The sequence below is a fragment of the Mchenga conophoros genome, linkage group LG1 (assembly GCF_057382185.1).
Source record: "Mchenga conophoros isolate Kocher_MC1m ecotype Shallow Benthic linkage group LG1, M_conophoros_male_GT1.1, whole genome shotgun sequence".
Classification (NCBI taxonomy): domain Eukaryota; kingdom Metazoa; phylum Chordata; class Actinopteri; order Cichliformes; family Cichlidae; genus Mchenga; species Mchenga conophoros.
Window position 1 is genome coordinate 27,612,798 of NC_140526.1, and position 19,515 is coordinate 27,632,312.

The 19,515-nt window shown below is 43.2% G+C and overlaps 1 protein-coding gene across 11 annotated transcripts in view; it reads right to left on the reverse strand.

Moving 5' to 3' along the window:
- LOC146583498 (bromodomain adjacent to zinc finger domain protein 2B-like) overlaps nt 1–19,515 on the reverse strand; it is a 67,923-nt gene that overhangs the window by 14,726 nt on the left and 33,682 nt on the right. For 7 of the 11 annotated variants that reach the window (XM_085272454.1, XM_085272481.1, XM_085272448.1 and 4 more), the window contains exons 3-17: nt 15,754–15,933; nt 11,889–12,080; nt 11,626–11,787; nt 10,970–11,166; nt 10,655–10,867; nt 9,801–10,427; nt 6,659–7,412; nt 5,935–6,204; nt 5,341–5,401; nt 5,112–5,220; nt 4,150–4,251; nt 3,363–3,585; nt 2,772–2,864; nt 1,013–1,074; nt 673–738 (exon numbers count right to left, since the gene is read on the reverse strand). In XM_085272454.1, the coding sequence (XP_085128580.1) occupies nt 673–738; nt 1,013–1,074; nt 2,772–2,864; nt 3,363–3,585; nt 4,150–4,251; nt 5,112–5,220; nt 5,341–5,401; nt 5,935–6,204; nt 6,659–7,412; nt 9,801–10,427; nt 10,655–10,867; nt 10,970–11,166; nt 11,626–11,787; nt 11,889–12,080; nt 15,754–15,931 (3,309 nt within the window). In that variant the 5' untranslated portion in view covers nt 15,932–15,933. The remainder of the gene's footprint in view (nt 1–672; nt 739–1,012; nt 1,075–2,771; nt 2,865–3,362; nt 3,586–4,149; nt 4,252–5,111; nt 5,221–5,340; nt 5,402–5,934; nt 6,205–6,658; nt 7,413–9,800; nt 10,428–10,654; nt 10,868–10,969; nt 11,167–11,625; nt 11,788–11,888; nt 12,081–15,753; nt 15,934–19,515) is intronic. The other 4 variants (XM_085272484.1, XM_085272458.1, XM_085272468.1 and 1 more) reach the window with 3 other exon arrangements.

Sequence of the window (19,515 nt, forward strand, 5' to 3'; positions counted from 1 at the left end):
AGAATCACGGAGATGTATATCATTCAGGCACATCAAGTCCAATCAGACTTGAGCTCTGCAGCACTTTAACTGATTGTTTGCAGTTTTCTGGTTTGAGCAAAGATTTCATGCTCCTGAATGCCAGTCAAATTTGTAAAACACAGCAAATGAATAATGTATCTCTTTAACACGTAATTGTGAAAATGTTGAAGCCTCCTGTTAAGAGTGGCTTGCCAACCGTGTCAACTCAAAATTGATTTAGTCCTGCTAAAACACTTTGAAGCTCCTACAGTATAATTGTGTGGCCCTGCATATGTGTGTGTTTGTGTGAACGTGTCTGCATCCTTGGATGTGTGTTTGTGTGTAGAAAACGGCACCTTTTTTTTTCCCCCTCGACCCACTTATGCTAAACTGTTACTGTTGTCTGATGAAAAAAAAAAAAGACTTTTCTGTCCAATTTAAATAAGGTCTGAAGAGGCAGCAACAGCCATTTTAATATTCAACAGCCGTCAACCAAGACCAATTTAGCATTAGTTCCATGTGGAATTATGCCTAAGAAGACGCAACTCCCTCCAATGCATGCTGCTGTTCAGTAATGAGCTTTAGGAAGATTAAAACACTATAGACTGAGGGGCTGTAGCTATCCAGGAATGTTCTGCTTAATCAGAGGTGCTGCTGGATCAGATTCTGTACCTCCAAAATTTGCTGCGCTCTGAGTTCCTTCTCCATCCGAATTTGCTGAATACGCTTGATCTTTTCCTGTAAAAAAAGAAAAACATAATCTCTTAATATTTTAGACATCCCCAGATAAAATCACTTTCCAACCACTCTATTCCAATTGGGCCGGGCAGAAAGTCACAACAACAAGTTTAGCACTACAAGTAATAATGGTAATTGAAAAGTAAGCTTTAAAGGCTCAAAAAATAACAATTCAACATTTCCCGCAGTGCTCACAGGGAGTGTGTGTGTCAGGACACTTAGATAAGGAAAAGACGGGAAAAATGCAGTCAGCACACCCACAAAGAAGACCCACCTGCTGCTTGAGAATCTTGATCTGCTCTTTCTGCTTCCTTCTCTCCTCCGCTGCCATGATAGCTACAAGAGTCAAATCAGTGTTACATCAGTGTCTAGAAAAGTGACCTATAAAAACACGGGCTTCCAACTGTATTCATATCTGAGAGACTTGGAGTTGTTCCGCTTTATTTATTTAAGAGGTCTCGCTGAAATCACAATGTATTTTTTTTAGCAAGGCACGGAGAAGTTCAGGGGACTAAATTAAAACAGAGTACTGTAAAAATAAGGCCGTGACTCGAAAACAATCGACATGCATAGACGACCTCGCTAAAATGGCACATTTTATTTAGAATCTAAACAACACTTTACATCTATGGCTTTAGGGTACAGCAGGTCTCTCACTATCATGTCTCAATCCTAATTTTCTGGACGCTGACATTTGTGCTTATTTTTGGTTAATTTGTGAACATTCATGCTTCGCTTATGCAGGAAATCTCAGCGACCTCATGATCACTTTTGTAGGTCAGGTCTGATAATTACAGATGATAGCTCAATTCATCATGAATCGCTTAACTCAAAACAACTCATACAGACACATGGCCACACCGACTGAAAGAGTTACAAAAAAACCTCTCAGAGCTCCTGGAAGGAGCTACAGCTACAGCTCGTTCCAGTTTGAAAAGTTATTTTCCGCTTTCATTTATTTGCTTGCTGTCTGTAAACATTAAAACTTGGCCCTGGCTCCTTGTACGAGCCTTCTTCGGTCTGTTGTTGTGGTTATTAGCACTGAAGGGAACTAAGGGTGTTAAATATCCCAGCAGCCGATGCTCTCTTCACGCCAGTAATGACCATCCAACTTTTTCATCAAACTCACAGCAGTAAGGTGGATGAAAATGCTGTCTTGTTTAACAAACTGAATGGCACTGTGATTGGCTTTGTTTAATGCTTTTAAGGAGATCTCCACAATCCAATATAGACAGTTTGGGGGATTTATTGTTTATTACTGTTGTCAAGAGACAAACTGGAGCCCAGCTAGTGCCCAGATCGCCCAAGACATTCTGATCCATGAGAGATCAGCAATCATCGCCCCAACCTAGCTAATCAGTATTCAGAATTACCTTTGAACTTGCAGACAGATACATACACATGAAGGAAAACAAGCTGCCTCAGCGGATTTCTAAGCATTTACAATACTGGACTGCATCTGTCAGATATTATGACATTATGTACAAGGTAAATATCAGCGGGCCTAACATGGATCCTTGAGGGACAAATTCATTAACAACTGGCCCCACACAGATACACAGCAGCTACAGGGTACATCCACAGTTAAGTCACAAGTGGCTGGTATTCATGTTTGGGTCACTCGTGTCAGCACATTTACTCGATGGATTTGAGCTGTCTAGTTGGAAAACTTAAATTTAAAAAATCTAAGTGATCTTCGGGATTGGGATCAAAATTGTTTTCCACTGTTTAAATGTTCTGGTGCATTATACATTTCTGAATGTATAACATGTCTAGCTACATCTCTGAATTTAAGCGAGAGCTAAGCAAACAGTCTTGAGATTGGATGCAATAAAGATTAGAGGAGAAAGAAGATTAAAGCTTAAAAAATGATGAAAACAGTTTTGAACCTACATGCAAACAAAGGCTATACAAGCAATATGAGTTCTTGCTGGGCTTTATACTCTGTTGATTTAGATCAAAGTAGTCTGAAGTGACCGACTGACCAATTAAATAACCTCCGCCAGCATGTTTACAGCCCTGTACTCGCTTACCTTGCTGTTTCCGAGCTTCTTTGGCTGCACGTGCCAGCGCCTGCTTTTCCAGTTTTCTCATCAGTTTCATCTGTGCCGCCTGACGGGCTATTTCTGCAAAGTGGAAACAAAAGTGGTGCCGGTGAGAAACCTCTGTAGTTGTACTGCACATATAAATAACTGGGATCGTTCCTAAGGTTTCATTTATAAAGTTTAGCAATTGCAACAATAAACTTAGAGTGATATATTTATCCGTTAGCATTTTTAAAATACTGCAATACATGTCAAATATTTTTTACATAGGTAGGGCTGAAAAATCAGGTTTGCAGGGCTTTGCTAAGCAACACAAAGGCACAAAAACAAGACATGTTAACAATGGTGATTCATCTTGACAAGTAATTGTTGTTAGTATTATTCAGATAAAGTAGGTGGCTCAAACAAAAAAGCCTGACAAAAAAACAGAAGACAGAAAAAACTTGTCCTTGTGCTAAAAAAAAAAATATTTGAAACTGTGACCCCTTCGCTGTCGTTAGCTACCCGAATAATAGCTGGTTGATGAATGGCACACACACTTATGACAAACATATTTCAGGGCTCATTTCCTCTGCTAACCTTGAGCCTCTAGTTTGCGCAGAAGTTTGACCTGACTGGGACTAGGGCCCTCAGGCGCCAGTGGATCGCCTACATTAGGGGGTCGTCCCTTCCTTCGTCGGTTACCTTTGGCACCTTCGCCTGCTAACTGGCGCTCCGAATTTGGGGGACGACCCCTTCGGCCTTCCATTGCCAAAATACGAGGTATGACCTCCTCCTCCTTCAACAGGCTCCACTGTAAACCCTGGAAAAAGGGACAGAAAATAAAGTAGAGAAAGAGAGATTGGGAGGGATGTGGAGAGATGCAACAGTGAATGACTTGCCAGCATGAATCAGTTCATGTGACTAAAGGACAATTAAATCATTAGTTGCTAGGCTCTGCATTCAGCAGAGACTGAAAATGATATATCATTACATTTTAAGTGATTCACAATAAAACACAGGCTAAATAGCAGATTAAATAAGAATTCTGTTTCTCTTGCCCCTCAGCACTGCTGTATTTCTATATTAGCACTTCCTCTATTCTGCTTCCAATTAGAAACACACATCCATTTCCTAGTTTATCTCTTTGTGTCACACACTGACATTACATGGAGTATATCAGTGGTCACCTGTGGAAGTAATGTCAGCTGATTATTACATTTCTCCATGCACAGTGCGAGGTCTATGAACTAGGACTACTGAGGGCTTTGGCTGATTCCTACTCATGCCCTGACAGTGACTGCTGCATGAAGCTTTGCCTGCCGCTAGATGAAAAGATGAAGAGGGATCAGGGAAAGAGAGAGAGAGAGAGATGAAAGGCAGTCACCTGGGGTCCTTCTCTGGCTTCATAGAAGTCACCAACCCTTATCTTTGCACTGAAGCTAAAATTATCACGCGTGATGCCACTTATTCCATTTCTGGATAGATACTACAGAAGAGAAAATAATAATGGCGTTGGTTTAGGCAGAAAAAAAGGAAAAATGTGAAAATTAGCGACATTGAAAAGCAACTGGGAGGCACTAGATGGAAGGGAGTCTACGGTTACAGTGCATCGGTGCAGTGCTGCTAATCTTTATAAAAGCCAGGGGACAAAAAAAAAAAAAAAAAAAAAAAAGAGCAACAGCTCTCAGGAGGGAAAAATGGTTCTGACCTTGGGGTGCACAATTCAGGCCCTTTCTTATTTATCTGTGGCATCGCCAGGCTTTTACTGCCTGCCTGACTAGCAGCGAGTAGATGTTACTGCATGGAGTTTTTTTCTTTTTTGTGTGTGTGTGTGTGTGCGCGTGTGTTTGCACGACAACACTCAAAAGGCAGTTCAGACAATCTGTGTGTTTGTGCTTTTGATGAAACAAACAAAGAAGGCCGCAGGTCATATTAAATTGTACAAATGGGGCCAAAGTCGTGCATCCCAACACTAACCATTAATCATTCGGCGGGGAGGGAGAAGGAGAGGTGAAAAAAGTGGCACAAGAAGTGAATCTAAGAATATCATCTGTCACTATTATGGTCACAGAAAGCAGGGAGGGTGGAGGCATGGGGTGGGGGTTTGGAGGGACAGCTGGAGCAGTAGCATAGATAATATAGAACAAATCCTGATACATAAGCATTTCTTTGAGCAATGTGGATGAGCGGTTTTGCTGTTATTAGAGGGGGGAAAAAATCCTTCCGTGATAAATCATAAACCATCCCGCAGTAGTCGCTGTTACAAACAAAACTGCTCATCTTTTTGCCCAAAAGAATCTGTATCACGGATTCAAAGCGTGCTGTGAGGCCATGAGGCCCAGGTACCTTCATCACATCTGGGTACTGCCTCAGTTTCTTGCCACAAGGGGCATAGTAGGCCACCTCGCCCTGCGGCCGTCCAGCCACCGATTTGATTCTAGTTTCCCTCCGCCACCTAGGTTTGGGAGACGGAATAAATAACACTATGTTAACAAAAACAAAAAAATTAGTACATCTGTGGCTGAAGCAAAATGTAACCCGAGTGTGTTTGTTGAAATCTGTCACTTATACGTACCCTAACTCCAGAGGTATCATCAACTCCTTCTCATCCATCACCCTCTTCCGCTTTCCTAAACCTGTGGAGAGATGGTTTAAGTTCAGATTTCCTTAACTTAAGAAATTTACTAACACCATGTCTATGGTATATATGTTTACACACATTCATAAGTGTGAGCACAAAACACACATAAGAGAAAATGTCACTTAGAGTAGATGACTGGAAATGTCTGCTTGAAATATTTCTGGCAAGCTGCACTTATATCCTATTTCCTCTGATCTGGGTAATCTCTTTGCATTGAAAAAGGCAGAAATCAACCTTGTTGCTGTACCAAACAAGTTGTCGAGGCTCTCGAGCATGGCCCTGCAGGACCTCAGAGCTCTGGGTAAGCTAAGACAACCAACTGCTTTCTTCCTGCCTTCCTAAATGTAACAATCACTTCATATGAGGCTGATGGGAATATACTCCCTCTGGGAAAAAGAATTTACTCCAGCAGCATACTACAGTGTTGTTTGTGAGACTGAAAAGATCCAGCAAGAGAGAGCCTACTAAAACTCATCCTTCACCTCTTGCATTAATACTTTTCCCAATGCAGCATTTTGAATACATTACCTAACGGAGAGGCTAGGCTGCAGGAGGAAGAGCCTGGAGAGCTGTGATAGGCCAAGGCACTGGAGCTGGTGGCAATGGTGGGAGTCTTGATGACCTGGAGGTTGAGTGGTGAGCAGCTGGTGGTGGTGTGATTCGTTGAGGTGTTCAGTAGTTCTGGGCCTTTGGTTAGCCTGTGGGGAGTCATCTCCTTCTTAGATGATCCAGATGGCAGCAGCTTTAACTCCTTCACCTTCTTCCCAGAGATGTCACTGTCCGAGTTGGTGTCAGACTCTGAAATTGGACACAAGTGTGCAAAGAGAGGTGAGGAGTTAAAAAACAGAGAGGCATCAATTCACCAAAGTGGATTAGCATTTAATATCTTTTTTTAATGACTGGGTTTTTTTTTATTTTCTTAACTGCACAGACATAACCAATTATTTGATTAGTTCATCTGCCAAAACAAATTAAACAAGTTATTTTTTTTGTTCAAGCAAAAATGCACACTATTTAAGAATCACAGCTTCTGAGCTGTGAGATTTTAACACTTTTCTTTGTCCTATATGATAGTAACTTCAGCTTGACCTGGGTTTCCTCTCCAGCACTGGTATTAAACTTACTGACTAATCTAAATAATTAGAAGAGTAATCCGTAATTAATATAATGGTTAGCTGTCAGCCCTGATTTTTATCTTTAGCTCCTTTTTTTAATTATGAAAGTTACATTCACTGCCGTAGAAGGTACCAACCTGACAGACTATCATCTGAGTCCTCTTCATCCTCTTCCTCCTCAAGATCATCATCCTCCTCATCATCATCATCTCCTGAGTCATCAGATTCCTTGTTGGCTGGGAGCCCAGCTGTGGGGTTACATGTCCCAGGGATCCCCACTCCAGGAATTCCAACTCCAGGGATACTAACTCCAGGAATCCCAATCCCGGACTCTCCTCCTCGAAACAGATCTACTAGAGACTGCACCAGATGGTTCTGAGAGAAGCCCTTCCAGGCAGCTAAAGGGTCTGCTTGTCCCTGTCCCTGTCCTAGCCCTGGTGTCTGTCCCTTCCCCTTGGCGGTCTTGTTCTTTCTGGATCCATGGCCTGTTGTAGCATGGGGTGAGGTAGTGGAGGGCTGTGACGGAGGCCCAGCCTGGCCGGCTGCCTGGGTCCTGTTTGCCCCTGTGCTCAGATTGACAGGCATCGACCCAGCATCAGTGTCACGCTGAGGGGACTTGCTTTGAGAGGCAGAGTCTTTGCGAGGTTTGGAGATGAGGGCCAAAGGTGCGTCCTGAGTGGTGCTTTGGATGACTCCATTTGGGTGATGGGGTTCAGGGAGCCCCAGCAGGGCACTTGAGAGGAAGAGGTTGGAGTGATTGTTCTGGGGTGGAGGAGGCGGGACGAGTGGCAATGGCGATGAAGACAGAGATGTCCTCTTGGGAGATTTGTTTGGCCCCTGCTGCTGCTTCTTTAGCTCAGCTGGGAACGTCTGCCCTTGGGACATGAGAGTCTGGGAACAGAGGAGGAGGAGAGAGGCAGAGAACAAGGAGAGGTATGGAGTCAGAGGGAGGGACAGAGAGGGAAACAGAATGGGAACAACAAAGAAAGGTTAGGGAAAAAAACAGAAAAGAAATGGGACAAAGTAGAGTTGCTTTAGCTGTCAGTTCACATCACTGCTGATTGTTTGAGCAGGTGACAAAACTACAATGCTGAACACTGGTACAGTTAACTGTGTCTAAGCTTCTTTTAGGGAAACAAAAAGAACATAAATGCAATAACCAAAGGCATTGTTCTCGGCCAAGTTTACAGAAAAGAGACACTGTGTATCTCTCTAAAATTGTAATTACTTGTCTGCACATTTGAAAAGCTCCATCATCATTATCACCATACAGCTAGACATGTTTGCCTTTTGTTTTGGCTTGTTTTTTTTATTTTTATTTTTTTCATAGCGAGGACCAGCTTGGCTCAATCGGTGTTTAAGCAAAGGCAGGTTAGACTTTAATGTTGCACTTTCAACTGGATGTGATATGAAGTGAAACAAATCAATTTCACAGACCATGAAATACAGTAACAGTGCTGAAAACCACAGGGGGAATTCGGCTTGCTGTAAACTTCTCTATACTGGTAAAAACAAAAAGGGAAATGAATACGCTGATCCCAATAAGTTTAGCTTATTGATCACGGTGCTGTCGTTCATATTTCATCTGGAGAAATCGAATTTGTGAAGTGAAAAGTACAAATGTCAAATGTCAATTTTTACAGCATTTCATCTGAAATCAGGAAACCCATAAATAATACAGTGGAATCCGTGCACAAGCAATGGTTGCCTCAGGAAAGTAACAAGACTAAAGGCATTATCTGTGTCATCTCTACAGGAGTATGCTAAACGTACCCAATGCAAATTAGTCAGAAAATTCTGAAAAATCTGATTTAAAAATTTTAAAGTTTAAAATTTTAAAAAGTCAATGTTCATAAAAGAGGAGATTTTAACTTAATAAAGCATGCTTGGCCAGCATCCACTGCAAACTACTGGCTGCGGAAGTGATCATCAAATAAACCAACACACTATGAAAGCTGGAAGGAAATCTTTATCAACATACGTGCTAACTTAAACTGAAAGGTCTCCTGTGCTTTTACTATAACACTGTAGGATAACAGTAAAACTCCTGCATAAAAAATGTTTTGAATACTTCTGATGGTCAGTATAACTGGCAATTACCCCTTTGTACAAATATCATGATTCACAGTAGCAGCGATGACAATAAAGTTTGATGCAAGCATTTTTTCCTCTCGCCACATCATAAGAGAAACTCGTGACATTCGCACAAAAGATAAAAAAGAAACTTCTGGGTAATAACACGAAATAATTGGAAAAACTAGCATAAAGCTACCATAAAGCAAACACTTTGTGCTAGGGTCTACTTAAAAGAAACTCACATATATTCCAAAAGATATTCCACTATTTGGTGTTTTGCACATGTCAGCCCCAAAATCCTTAGAGTTATTCATTTCGATTGAGATCTAGTGACTGTCAAGATCACAGCATATAATTTCACATCATTTTCATACTCTTCAAACCATTCGGTGATGCCTTCTGTCCCATCGAGTGAGAATTGCCATCCTATTCAATTTGTTTTAATGATAGGATAAAGATAACCACTCACAGCAACTTTGTATTGACTCACAGTGACCTTGACGTGCCCTCTAGAAGGACAAGTGGACCACAGTGCCAGCAAAAACCTTCATACCATAAGAGGCTGAACAGATTCCCTTACTGCACAGAATCAATCCCCGTTTTTTTGTTTTCCTTTAATTTGTCACATTTGTATCCAGATAGCTTAGATGTTTAGTTGTTGTTCTATGACAATCCCAGTGCAAAAGTAAAAAGAGAAAAAGAAAAAAAGTAATGCATCTACTATACAAAACAAAAATGCTGACTGATGTCCATTTGCAGCTGTGAGATTCAGCTCCAGGCCATGTTAATTTTGATGAGGCTGTTTGGCACTTGTTTCCCTTTGATATAAAATCCCAGACTGGTATGTAAGAGAAACTGTAACAGTTATGATTTTCTTTTTAATTGACTGCGCAGCTACACTAACAGATCTGTAGCCGTCTGGAAGCTGTTTGGATTCTGTCTTAAAAAAAATTTGAAAACAGCCACCAGATTTTTTTTAAAAAAGAGAGAGAGAGGCTGGTTATGGTATGGTAATGATGAGGGAAAAGAGATAAACAGAACTGCAGATCTGACTGCGTACTCAGCTCCACTGAATAATGTCATTATTGTCAATTTGTTATTAGTAACTTTGATCAGTAAAGCGGAGTGTGAAGCAATATTTTTCTCACAGGATACTGTGTGCGTAAATGACATTATTTAACTGATGTTATCAGGCAGGCTTACCTGTCGCAGCCTGAACTCATTGATCTGCGCTAGTGAAGCTTCCAAAAGTTTCCTTTTGTTGGATTTGGCGGTGCCAGAGACAGAGTGCTTTGGTGGCTTCAGTGAGGACTTCTGGGAGCTTGTTAAAGATGAGGTCAAACCAAAAGGTTTTGGGGAGGTAGGCATCGGGAGAGTCGAGCGGGGTGGAGAGGGAACTGAGAGAGGCTTAGGGGAGGAGCAGAGGGAGAGGGGAAGGTGCGGAGGGGAGTTGGAGGGCAGCAGCTTGGGAGGTTTGGGCGAAGCGGTGCTGGACGGTGCCTTTGGAGATGTGGTGAGAGCTATGGGGGAGGAAGACGGTGACGACTCCCTGCGGGGTTGAGTGAGGAGTGCCAGGGGCTTTGAGTTGGCAGCCAGGCCAGTGGACTGGATCACACTAAAGTGTTGCTGTGGTCCCTCTGTCCGGGACCTGGAGCTGTGAAGAGCCAGCGGTGAGGTTTGGGACAAGGCGGGAGGAGAGACAGAGCAGGGTAAGGGCACAAGGGTCGGGGGATTGGAGGGGACCTTTTGGGCCTGGGTGCCTTTCTTTCTGTTGGCATCCCCAGAGAGTGGTCTGTCATTCTTTGCAGTTCCAGTGCTGGGTATCAAAACCTGGTGCGGGCATGAAATAAAGAACTGTTTGAACAAAGGCTTTCTCTGTGGTATGTGATAATTTATTTTAATTCATTCAACATTGTGGGCACTATTTTAGTGAATGAAAGCACTGCGCACCAAGTGCAGTCAAGTGCACCATGTGGAGCAGCTGAGGGCGCAGTGGCCTCCTTCTTTTCACCTTCACTTTCCTAATGTTTTTACTCATTTTAACTTTTCCTCTTTACCTTTGTTTTCTTCTTTGTCCGCTTCTCTGTGTCAGACAGTTCGCTGTGTTTGTCCTCCTCTTCGTCGTCCTCGTCATCGTCATCATCGTCTTCATCATCCTCTGCTAGGTCTTCCAGATCACTGCTGAGGGACCCATCACTTGAGCTGTCTGATGATGTGCCTGATTCACTATTGCTCACCACAGAAGTGTCAGCTGTCTTCTTCCTTGGTTTCTGAATTGAGAAAAAAAACAAAACATTGTAAAAATCAGCTTCACTATGCAACACAAACTGGCTTATTTCAAATTAAGGAGTAATTTTGATCTCAGCACTGACCTTCTCTTTAGGTTTCTGAGTCGTCTTTTCCACCATCTCTGTGGGATTGTTCTGAGGGCTGCGACGCTGGCTATTAGCAGGATCTGAATTTTTGGTTGGCTTGGTTGGTGCCTGAACAGGAGCTGGACTCGCAGAAAAGCTCCCTGATTGTGTGACAGGAGGGCAGGCCCCGCTTCCATTCACTGCACCATTCACCCCTAGAAACACAAATTCTGCTGTATTACTAATCAGCTTCATCTCTCCTAAGAACTTTCCAACAAGCGATAATGGAATATGTGGAACTAACAGCAGATTGAAATAAGGCTAATAAAAATATTGATTTATACATGTATCTCATCTAACATGCGAGCTGTGCGAGGCACAAGCCCAACACGAGTGGTTTACATAATAAAAGATAAATTAAAAGATACTGTGAAATTAAAAGAGTGCCAGAAACAGAGATTACGAGAGCGAACATGAGGGAAAGAGCGGGGAGATAGAGGTTAACAGAATCACTAAGTGAGGACTGAAAGTCATTAAATCTGGCTCGAAAAAGAGAAATCTCATCATAGGGCAAAGTGGATTTAGGTTGTGGAGGAAGATGCACAGATAGTGATTATGGGAGGGTTAGGGGGAAGACTGAGCAATGAAAATAAGCTCCCAGGACAGCGCTGTACCTTTAGGTGCAGCATGGCTATTCTTGCCGGGCATCCTGATCGGAACAGGACTGGCGCTGTGATTGGACTGAATGTGAGGGGCGAAGAATGGGGGAAAGCCGATGAAAGAGGGGAGAAAGGCAGCAGCTCCCCGTCCATGGGCTTCGGCAGCTCGCCACCACTCTGTCGGGTCAGAAAGTAGAGGAGAGGAGACGAGAGGAGAAGATTAAAGGTATAGTCCCCTTAACCAACTGCTACCCACAATTCAAATGTCATCCTCTTACCAGAGAGGGCTCCTAGTTGGGGATGGGCAGCCAGAGCAGCTGACATGCCTAGAGAGCCCAGGCCTCCAAACTCCGGCCTGCCTGCTCCGGCAGTGTAGAGGGCTCCAAATGCTGGGTGGTTGACCAGAGGGAAGGCACTTGACAATGTGGAGCCAATGAAGGGCTGCTCTCCTGCTGCTCCAAACAGACGGCCTAAGATAGATCCGAACCAAGAAGGACATGTCCAAATGTTTTAAAGTACACTACAAAAGGGTGTGGATAAGAGCTCAGTGGCACAGTGAAACAAAGCAACAGGTGCAGAAATGTTTTCACCATTTGATCTAATTTTAAGTTAAAGATTGACATGTTCCCTTTACCAGAAACTGTCCTGTAAAAGGAGAAATGATGCACTTCCGCCAGATCTTCAGATGTTAAAATAAAACAAAGTAAGTAAACAGCTGTTAAGAGGACAAGTTGCTAATTCGTTACGGGTATTATTCTGTTCCTGATAGCTGATAGTATTAAACAGCTTTTTAAAGCAGTTGTTTCAGTTTGAGATAGTGACAAACAACTCCTATACGACAGGATTAAAAGATGAATTCCACGCAGAAGAATAAATTTTGCTTTGAAGTGACAAAAATGCTTAGGACTAAATTTTTCTACTTGTACATATTTAATACTTTGTGTTACGTAAAGTTCAATTTTGACATTACTGCACAGCTGGTTTGACAGTTATTTATTACACCTTACTGCCCTACTGTTAGCTCTGTGTATGTTTATTTGCACAGACTGAGAAGACTATTCTCAATTACATCTCTGAGCTCTTGATGTAGGAATCGACAGAGTGTAAAAACTAGATTTAAACAGCTTTTGAAGATGTCGCTTCTTATCCACCTGACTATAGAGGAATTAAATACAGAACAACTGCCTTCTGAGTGTGTGGAAGAATTAACTTCAAGTTTTGCTTTCACAAAGTGCTCGTTGCACCTAAATTTAAACGGCAGCCGTACTGTTTCTGAGCCTGACACACCAGCACTTCAATGTGAATCTCACGCATATACCATGAAACATGCACATTTAGATTACAGACCATGCTGTCATAATCCTATTCTGGCATAGAGCCACTTGTTTATAGCAATTTTTTTTTTTGGTTTAAAATGACTGTCAGAATATGTCACACGGTAACAAAGACTGGATAGTCCCGGTGAGAGAAAGAGGAGCATGCATACGGTGTAAAAAGCTAACCTCCTTCTATTCTTTTGGCATTCAATTTCAGCAGAGAAGAATACTTCATCAACATCATCATCGTCTAGCGTTTTCCTGAGCACAATCATTTCTGGCAGGGGCGACTGCCACGTATTACCTCCTCCCAGAGTCAGATGCAATTTGGTGTGAGCATATTTCATGCAAATTCAATTTCTATTCCAGAAAAGGAGAGCAAGTCTGCTTGATGCCTCTGCATAAGCCAGGTAATACACATGCAAAAAAAAGAAAGAAAGAAAAAAAGGAAGAAAAAGTGATGACTGAAGAAAAGGAAAGTGTTGTGCACAGTGCGGATGAAAATGTCAAACTACTATACACATGCACACAGAAATGTAAAGCAGAGTGACACGGAAGAGGAGTGTTTTCAGAGCTAATGCAGTACATGGTCTATTAGTATGGCCAGTTACATGTGCTTTATAGCACAAAAAAAACAAAACAAAACACTGGAGAAGACTATGAAATGAGTGTGAATCAAATTGTTTGCGCGTATGTGGCCATACCAGGAGAGCTGGCAGGATGAGAGTATAGCCCTTTGTGTTGGTGCCAAGGCCCTTCTCTGCCACAAGACAGCAAAATCTGCCTTTTGAATGGCATTAGAATATGCTGAATATGTAGAGCCCGCCTTGCCAGTGTCAGCTAGTGGATACGAAGATAAACGACTGCAATGCAACCCCCAGAAAGGCCAGCCACAGCATTCGCTTATGCCTGGGGTGCCCACCTCTCTTGCCCCCCCTCCCCCCCGCACACCCCCTTCTTTTCTAGGCAACACAAAGTGACATCTGCAAATGCCTTTTCAATATTAATGCGGGCTTCCAGAAGGCGAATAATTAAATCTAAAAATTTGAATCGAGAAAGAGGCACGGGAAAGACATACCTTGGATTACCTACTCGCTCTTCCTCACCCCCCCCCCCCCCCTTCTCCCCCCCCTCCCCCCCTCCCCCGCTCCCTCGCCCTCTTTCTCATTCTGTTTCAATCCTTCCTCCACTCTGACAAACTGCACCGCCTGCTTTTTTCATGTTTGGATGCTGCCGAAGGGGGATTAATTTGTTGTTTGTTGCAGTCAATCAAATTTCCACAGACAGATTTAAGTTAATTGCATCCGTGAGTTGATCCCAGAAGGAGAGAGTGCTACAAGCGCAGATCAGCTTTTATTCTCCAAGTGATATCCTCATCAATGACACATGCACGCACACATAAACAGGAGTCCATGTATTTCTTTTTTTTTTTCTTTAACTTTTTCATGCGTTCCTAAGATTCTTTTTCGTAAGTGTTTTTGGCACACAGGCAAAGGACGATGAATCGATGCCCGCACAGTCTGTGATGATTCTATATCGGTATTAACATATATTTATACCGATGGTATCTGCTCACAATATACACTTGACATGTTCTTGCTGTTCTGCATGAGAATGTTTTTGCTTTTAATTGTGATTCAAGTTGCTTTACTCCACTACAAGTTTGAGCTAAAGCGCGCACACACTGAACAAGGCGCTGTGTGTGAAATGAAGACGAACTGCTTGCTTGATTTCCCACAAAGCACAGCAAAAGTTCAGAGCTAACAGTCTGCCTCTCAGCATTTCATTTGATGCTCAGTCCAAAATCGCTTATCTAGAAAATCTGAGCACGCGTAACGGCACACAGGGATAAGAGGGATTTATAATGCATAAGAAGGAGACACTCCTAATGGCTTCTTCTTTGGGGCAACATTGAGGATATGGAGGACAAAACAACAGGCTTCATTTTCTATCCTCTCTACTTCTTCCTTTTCTCGTAACAGAGAGAAAACACGACAATCATGGAGAAAGCTAGATATCCTATTCCCTACTCAGTGCGCTGGTGGTTTTGTTTGTGCGTGTGTTTGTGTGTGTGTGTGTACATAACAGGCCTACGAAAAAAAACAGCAAAAACAGCAAGACATTAAGAGATGAGGAAAACGAAAGTATGAGCAAATGATTCACTCTCACACAAGGGATATTTGAAAAACACACTGAGATACAACAGATACACACACTCACACCATATATACACACTCCTCTTTGCCTAATGGCTTTGACCAATACATAGAAAGGCGGCTGGATGCTGGACAGGGATGACTAGACACTGAGTGGCTAACAAATGTTAAATCATGCAGGCAGAGGCTCTTTCTCTCTCTCTTTCTCACACACAGACACACACATACACACATGCATCCATGCACAGTGGCGTGCTGAGCCTGACTCCGAGGCAGCTGGAGCCAGAGAGCTGAAGGTTGTCAGGAGACATGGCGAAGCATGTGTGTGTTTCTCACACAAAAGAGCCCCCTAATTGTTTGGGATTCATTAATGCAGCAGCTTTTCAATTGCAACCCAAGCTGTCAGGAAAAAAAAAAGAGAAATCCATGTAACTGGAAGAGAGGTGTATTCACACCGGCTGCAAAATAACTGTGTAATTAACACTGGAAAAAACTCATTTTTCATGGTAAAGAAATGAGAAAGATTCTGAATGCTATCGAGACATGAAGGCGGCCATATTTCGGGGCATCTTGTTATGGTTATGTGAAAACTGTTTGCACCGTGTGTTGGTATTTTTCCTCCTCTGTACGCACGGTTTCAGAGACAGAAGATTGACACAACTGTTTCTTACCAGAGGCGCTGAGGGTGGATCCCAGTGCTGAGGGGCTCGGGGCCAGGCTGCTCTTAGAGTGCGGAGCAGGTGATGACGAAGAGGAAGAAGAAGAGGATGAGGAAGAGGCCGCAGGGGAGGAGGTGCGAGCAGCAGACAGGGTGGGTGCAGGGGAGACCAGCCGCTCTCCAGACTCCATATCTGTCAAACACAATCCAATCAGCAGGGTTACAATAGGAAAGAACACCCACCCGTACACTGACAAACACACACTTAAATGCGTACACACAACTGCATACTGTGCCCCCCTCCAACACACACATTCGAGCACGCCCATGCACAAGCAACCACACACACACACACCTCCTGACACTTTTCCTTTCACATCTCACTTCCCCTGAACAATATTTCCATTTAGCCATGCTCACTGGCTCCCAGCCTCTATTGATTCAATATGGGGTAGGACGGAGGATGACATGTTTAAGGACTCTGATAAGGGACAACAAAGCAGGTTTCACATTTTGATGCAGGAACATGCCCCTGCTGAGAATCTGTTCCACAGCGGGACGGCCACTTTTTACAAGAAACTTGCTCTGGTGAGTTTGAAGTGGGACAGTTGAAATGACAAAGGTTAGGCAAAATGTCAAACACAACATAGACGAATAACATATTTGTCACTTTTCCTGTCACTCGCGGGGACTCAGAAGTGTGTGCAAACTCACACATGTCTGTACCTGCGTTTTACAAACAGGATTCCTTTACACATCCCTGATAAAAAAATTTTTTTAAAGTCATTCAAATTAAAAGAGCTCTTTGAGGCCTTTAAAGACAGCATTACTCTCTGCCTCCTTTCACTTGGAACCAGAACTAAATGGATAGGCTTTTAGATGACTGGTGCATTAACCAACACGGTAGCTTTTTTCCCATTATCGGTTTCACAGAGTTACCATGCCAGCCATTATCAACCAACCAACAACACAAACCCTCACAAGAAACATTTGGCCATTCTGCAGTCAAATATTTTACTTACATTATTCAGCTCTAATCCCCTTTTGCTTACAACTGAGAACACAATGTGGCTATGCCCACACAACCGCTGACTTGTGGAGGCAAACAAATATAAAACACACACATTGACACACACACACACACACGTTCACACATTACAGCCCCCACTGCAGACAGACACACACATACACAAAAATCACCTCCCCTGTCTATCACATCAACCTGACTCTTTTTCTCTCTTCTCTTTTTCCATATCCCTCTGCCTGACACTAATCCAGGACTGAAAATCCCCTTCAAAAGCACAGTTTGCAGATTGTGTTTTACAGGCAGGCTTTGTTATTGTGTCATTACACATAAACAGTCTCTGCCTCCATCTCTCTTTCCCTCTCTCTTTCGCCTTCTCTCTCGCTCCTGCCACCCCTCCGCCACCCTCCCTCCCTCCCTCTCTCCTCTGCAGTGGGAGCAGAGCCACTGATTAAATCTCTGAGACAAAAGCTGCTATCCTCTGAATATCAAGTATCAGCCTTTCGCCAGGAGCAACACTGACAAGAGAGAGAGAGAGAGAGAGAGAGAGAGACGCGGATGACAAGAAAACCTGCTGCAGTCCACGGGGAGGAGGCTGGTGTGCCATCGGACTTGGGCAGCCATCCCCGCCACTGCTGCAGTGAAAAAGAGGTTGGCTGTGCAAATAAGAGCAAGGTCAAAGGTCCTTCGAATTGTATCTCACGCGAGGTGACAGGATGTGGGTTAAAGAGACAAATTATCAACCTAAACGGGCAGTGAATGAATGTTACATGTTAGTTACAAGAATACGTTTCCAGCTGAGTGAAGATGGGGAGTTTATCCTAATTTCAAACCCACCCCACCCGCACCAAAAGAAACTGTTACCTCTGTGCCACACTTTGTTGCATGAATGGCTGTCACACTCTATGCTCCTTCACTCTGGCTGTCACCTTTTAAATGTCAGGTCAGGGTGTAAAGAAAAAAAATGGAAAAAGGATTCTTTCACAAGATTTAAAGAAAAAGTGACTTTTCTGTATTTGCGTCTGGCCAAAAAAAAAAAAAAAAAAGCAAGTATCATCAAAAGTGTTGTGAAAATGGAGAGGAGCTGTGGCCCTTCATAATTATCATAATGCACATGAAAACAAAAGGCTTGTGTCTCGGAGGACGATCAGGCTTACGTGGTGTCAGCTGGTAAGTGAAGCGGATCATTTCCCTACCTTTTCACAGGAAGGGAGAAACATAGACAGAGGGAGGGAAAGAGAGTTTGAGAGATTGAGAAGGAAAAAGGAATAAGCAAGACAATATACTCTGATTTTGTTGTGGGGTGTAGAGGGGGTATGGGGGGAGGTGGGAAAGGCAGAAGAAAGGGAAAGAGTGGAGAAGATGAAGGACAGCCTGTAAACCATTTCTGTCGTTTCTCAATATCTGCACTTAATGCCTCGCCTTGTCAAAATGTGATGATGTGAACAGAATTGATTTCCCCCCCTAACAAACAACAAAAAAGCAATCCCTTCTTTGCAGAGGTGTAAAGCAGAGCTACCCTCCCCCTCATCTCCTCTCATCTCTCACAATCTCTCAAAGGGCCTCTTCCTGGGATGAGAGACGGAAAGAGAGAGAGAGAAAGGACAGCGGGGGGAAAGAAACGACTGCGGGGCGAGTCCATCTTCCTCTGACAACTACAAACTGATCACTTAGAGCAATTAAATCTAATAACAATAATAAGATTGGGCTCAGCAATGTACCACCAAATGCACAGCAACAACAATGATTGCAACAATAATGGAGCGCCAAGGTATTTAAGGATCCAATCCTGACTTAATTATGAGAAATTAAAATGGATTTAGCATCAGAATTAGCTTGATTTTATAGGTAATTAACGGCACACCACAGTGGCGGTATAAGGCAAGCGTTATAATCTCCATGAACGGCTAAATCAATTTGACTTGAACAACACCAACCAATCAACAGAGAACGCCGCAACCAGAAACAGCAGGTCTCGCAGATGCAAGGAGAGGGAGAATTTATGCTAATAGCTGAACTATGATTTATAAGATGTGTTCCAGCACCGGATTCGCAGTCACGTCCACAAATACAACACAGCACCCAGCTGTCAACGCATGCGGCTAATAGTGGTTAGACGCAGCGGCCCTTCAGGAGATAGTGTAGCTATAAACAGCTCTGCAGTTTTATGATTGCACTTGGCCTTCATATAGGAGCCTTCACACGTCAGTGTGATCTGAAAGGAGGGCGGAATAGCATAAAGGAGAGATAGTGTGAGTGCACTTGGTGGCCTGTGCTGCTCGGTATCGCGGCCTTACATCATGCATTTGTTTTGTGGTGTTGTGTGTCTGTGCTGCGTGTATGTAGCGGTGCTCTGTTACACATGCGGCGGTTTAACAAAAGACTCCCAATGCATGTGCCTATGGAAGTGTTTGTGGGCACGTATGTGTGTGAGTGTGTGTGTGTCGCATCTTCAAACTGTGTGTGTGTCGCATCTTCAAACTATTCAACCTCCTGTGTATGTGTGTCTCCTGCCCCTTTTCTCCTCACCCCTTCAATGCACACACAAAACACACACATACGCATACACACAGTAACAGATGGCTGATACTAACTGAGATAATCCGCCAACAGAGTCATCAGCATGGATCAGTGGTAATCAGAGTGTGGACACAATGTCTCTTCTCCAGCCGTAATGGAAGGAGCGCCTGGCGCAAGAGAAGGGAAATGCATTATTCCCCATGATGCCCTGACCTCATTCAAAGACACACA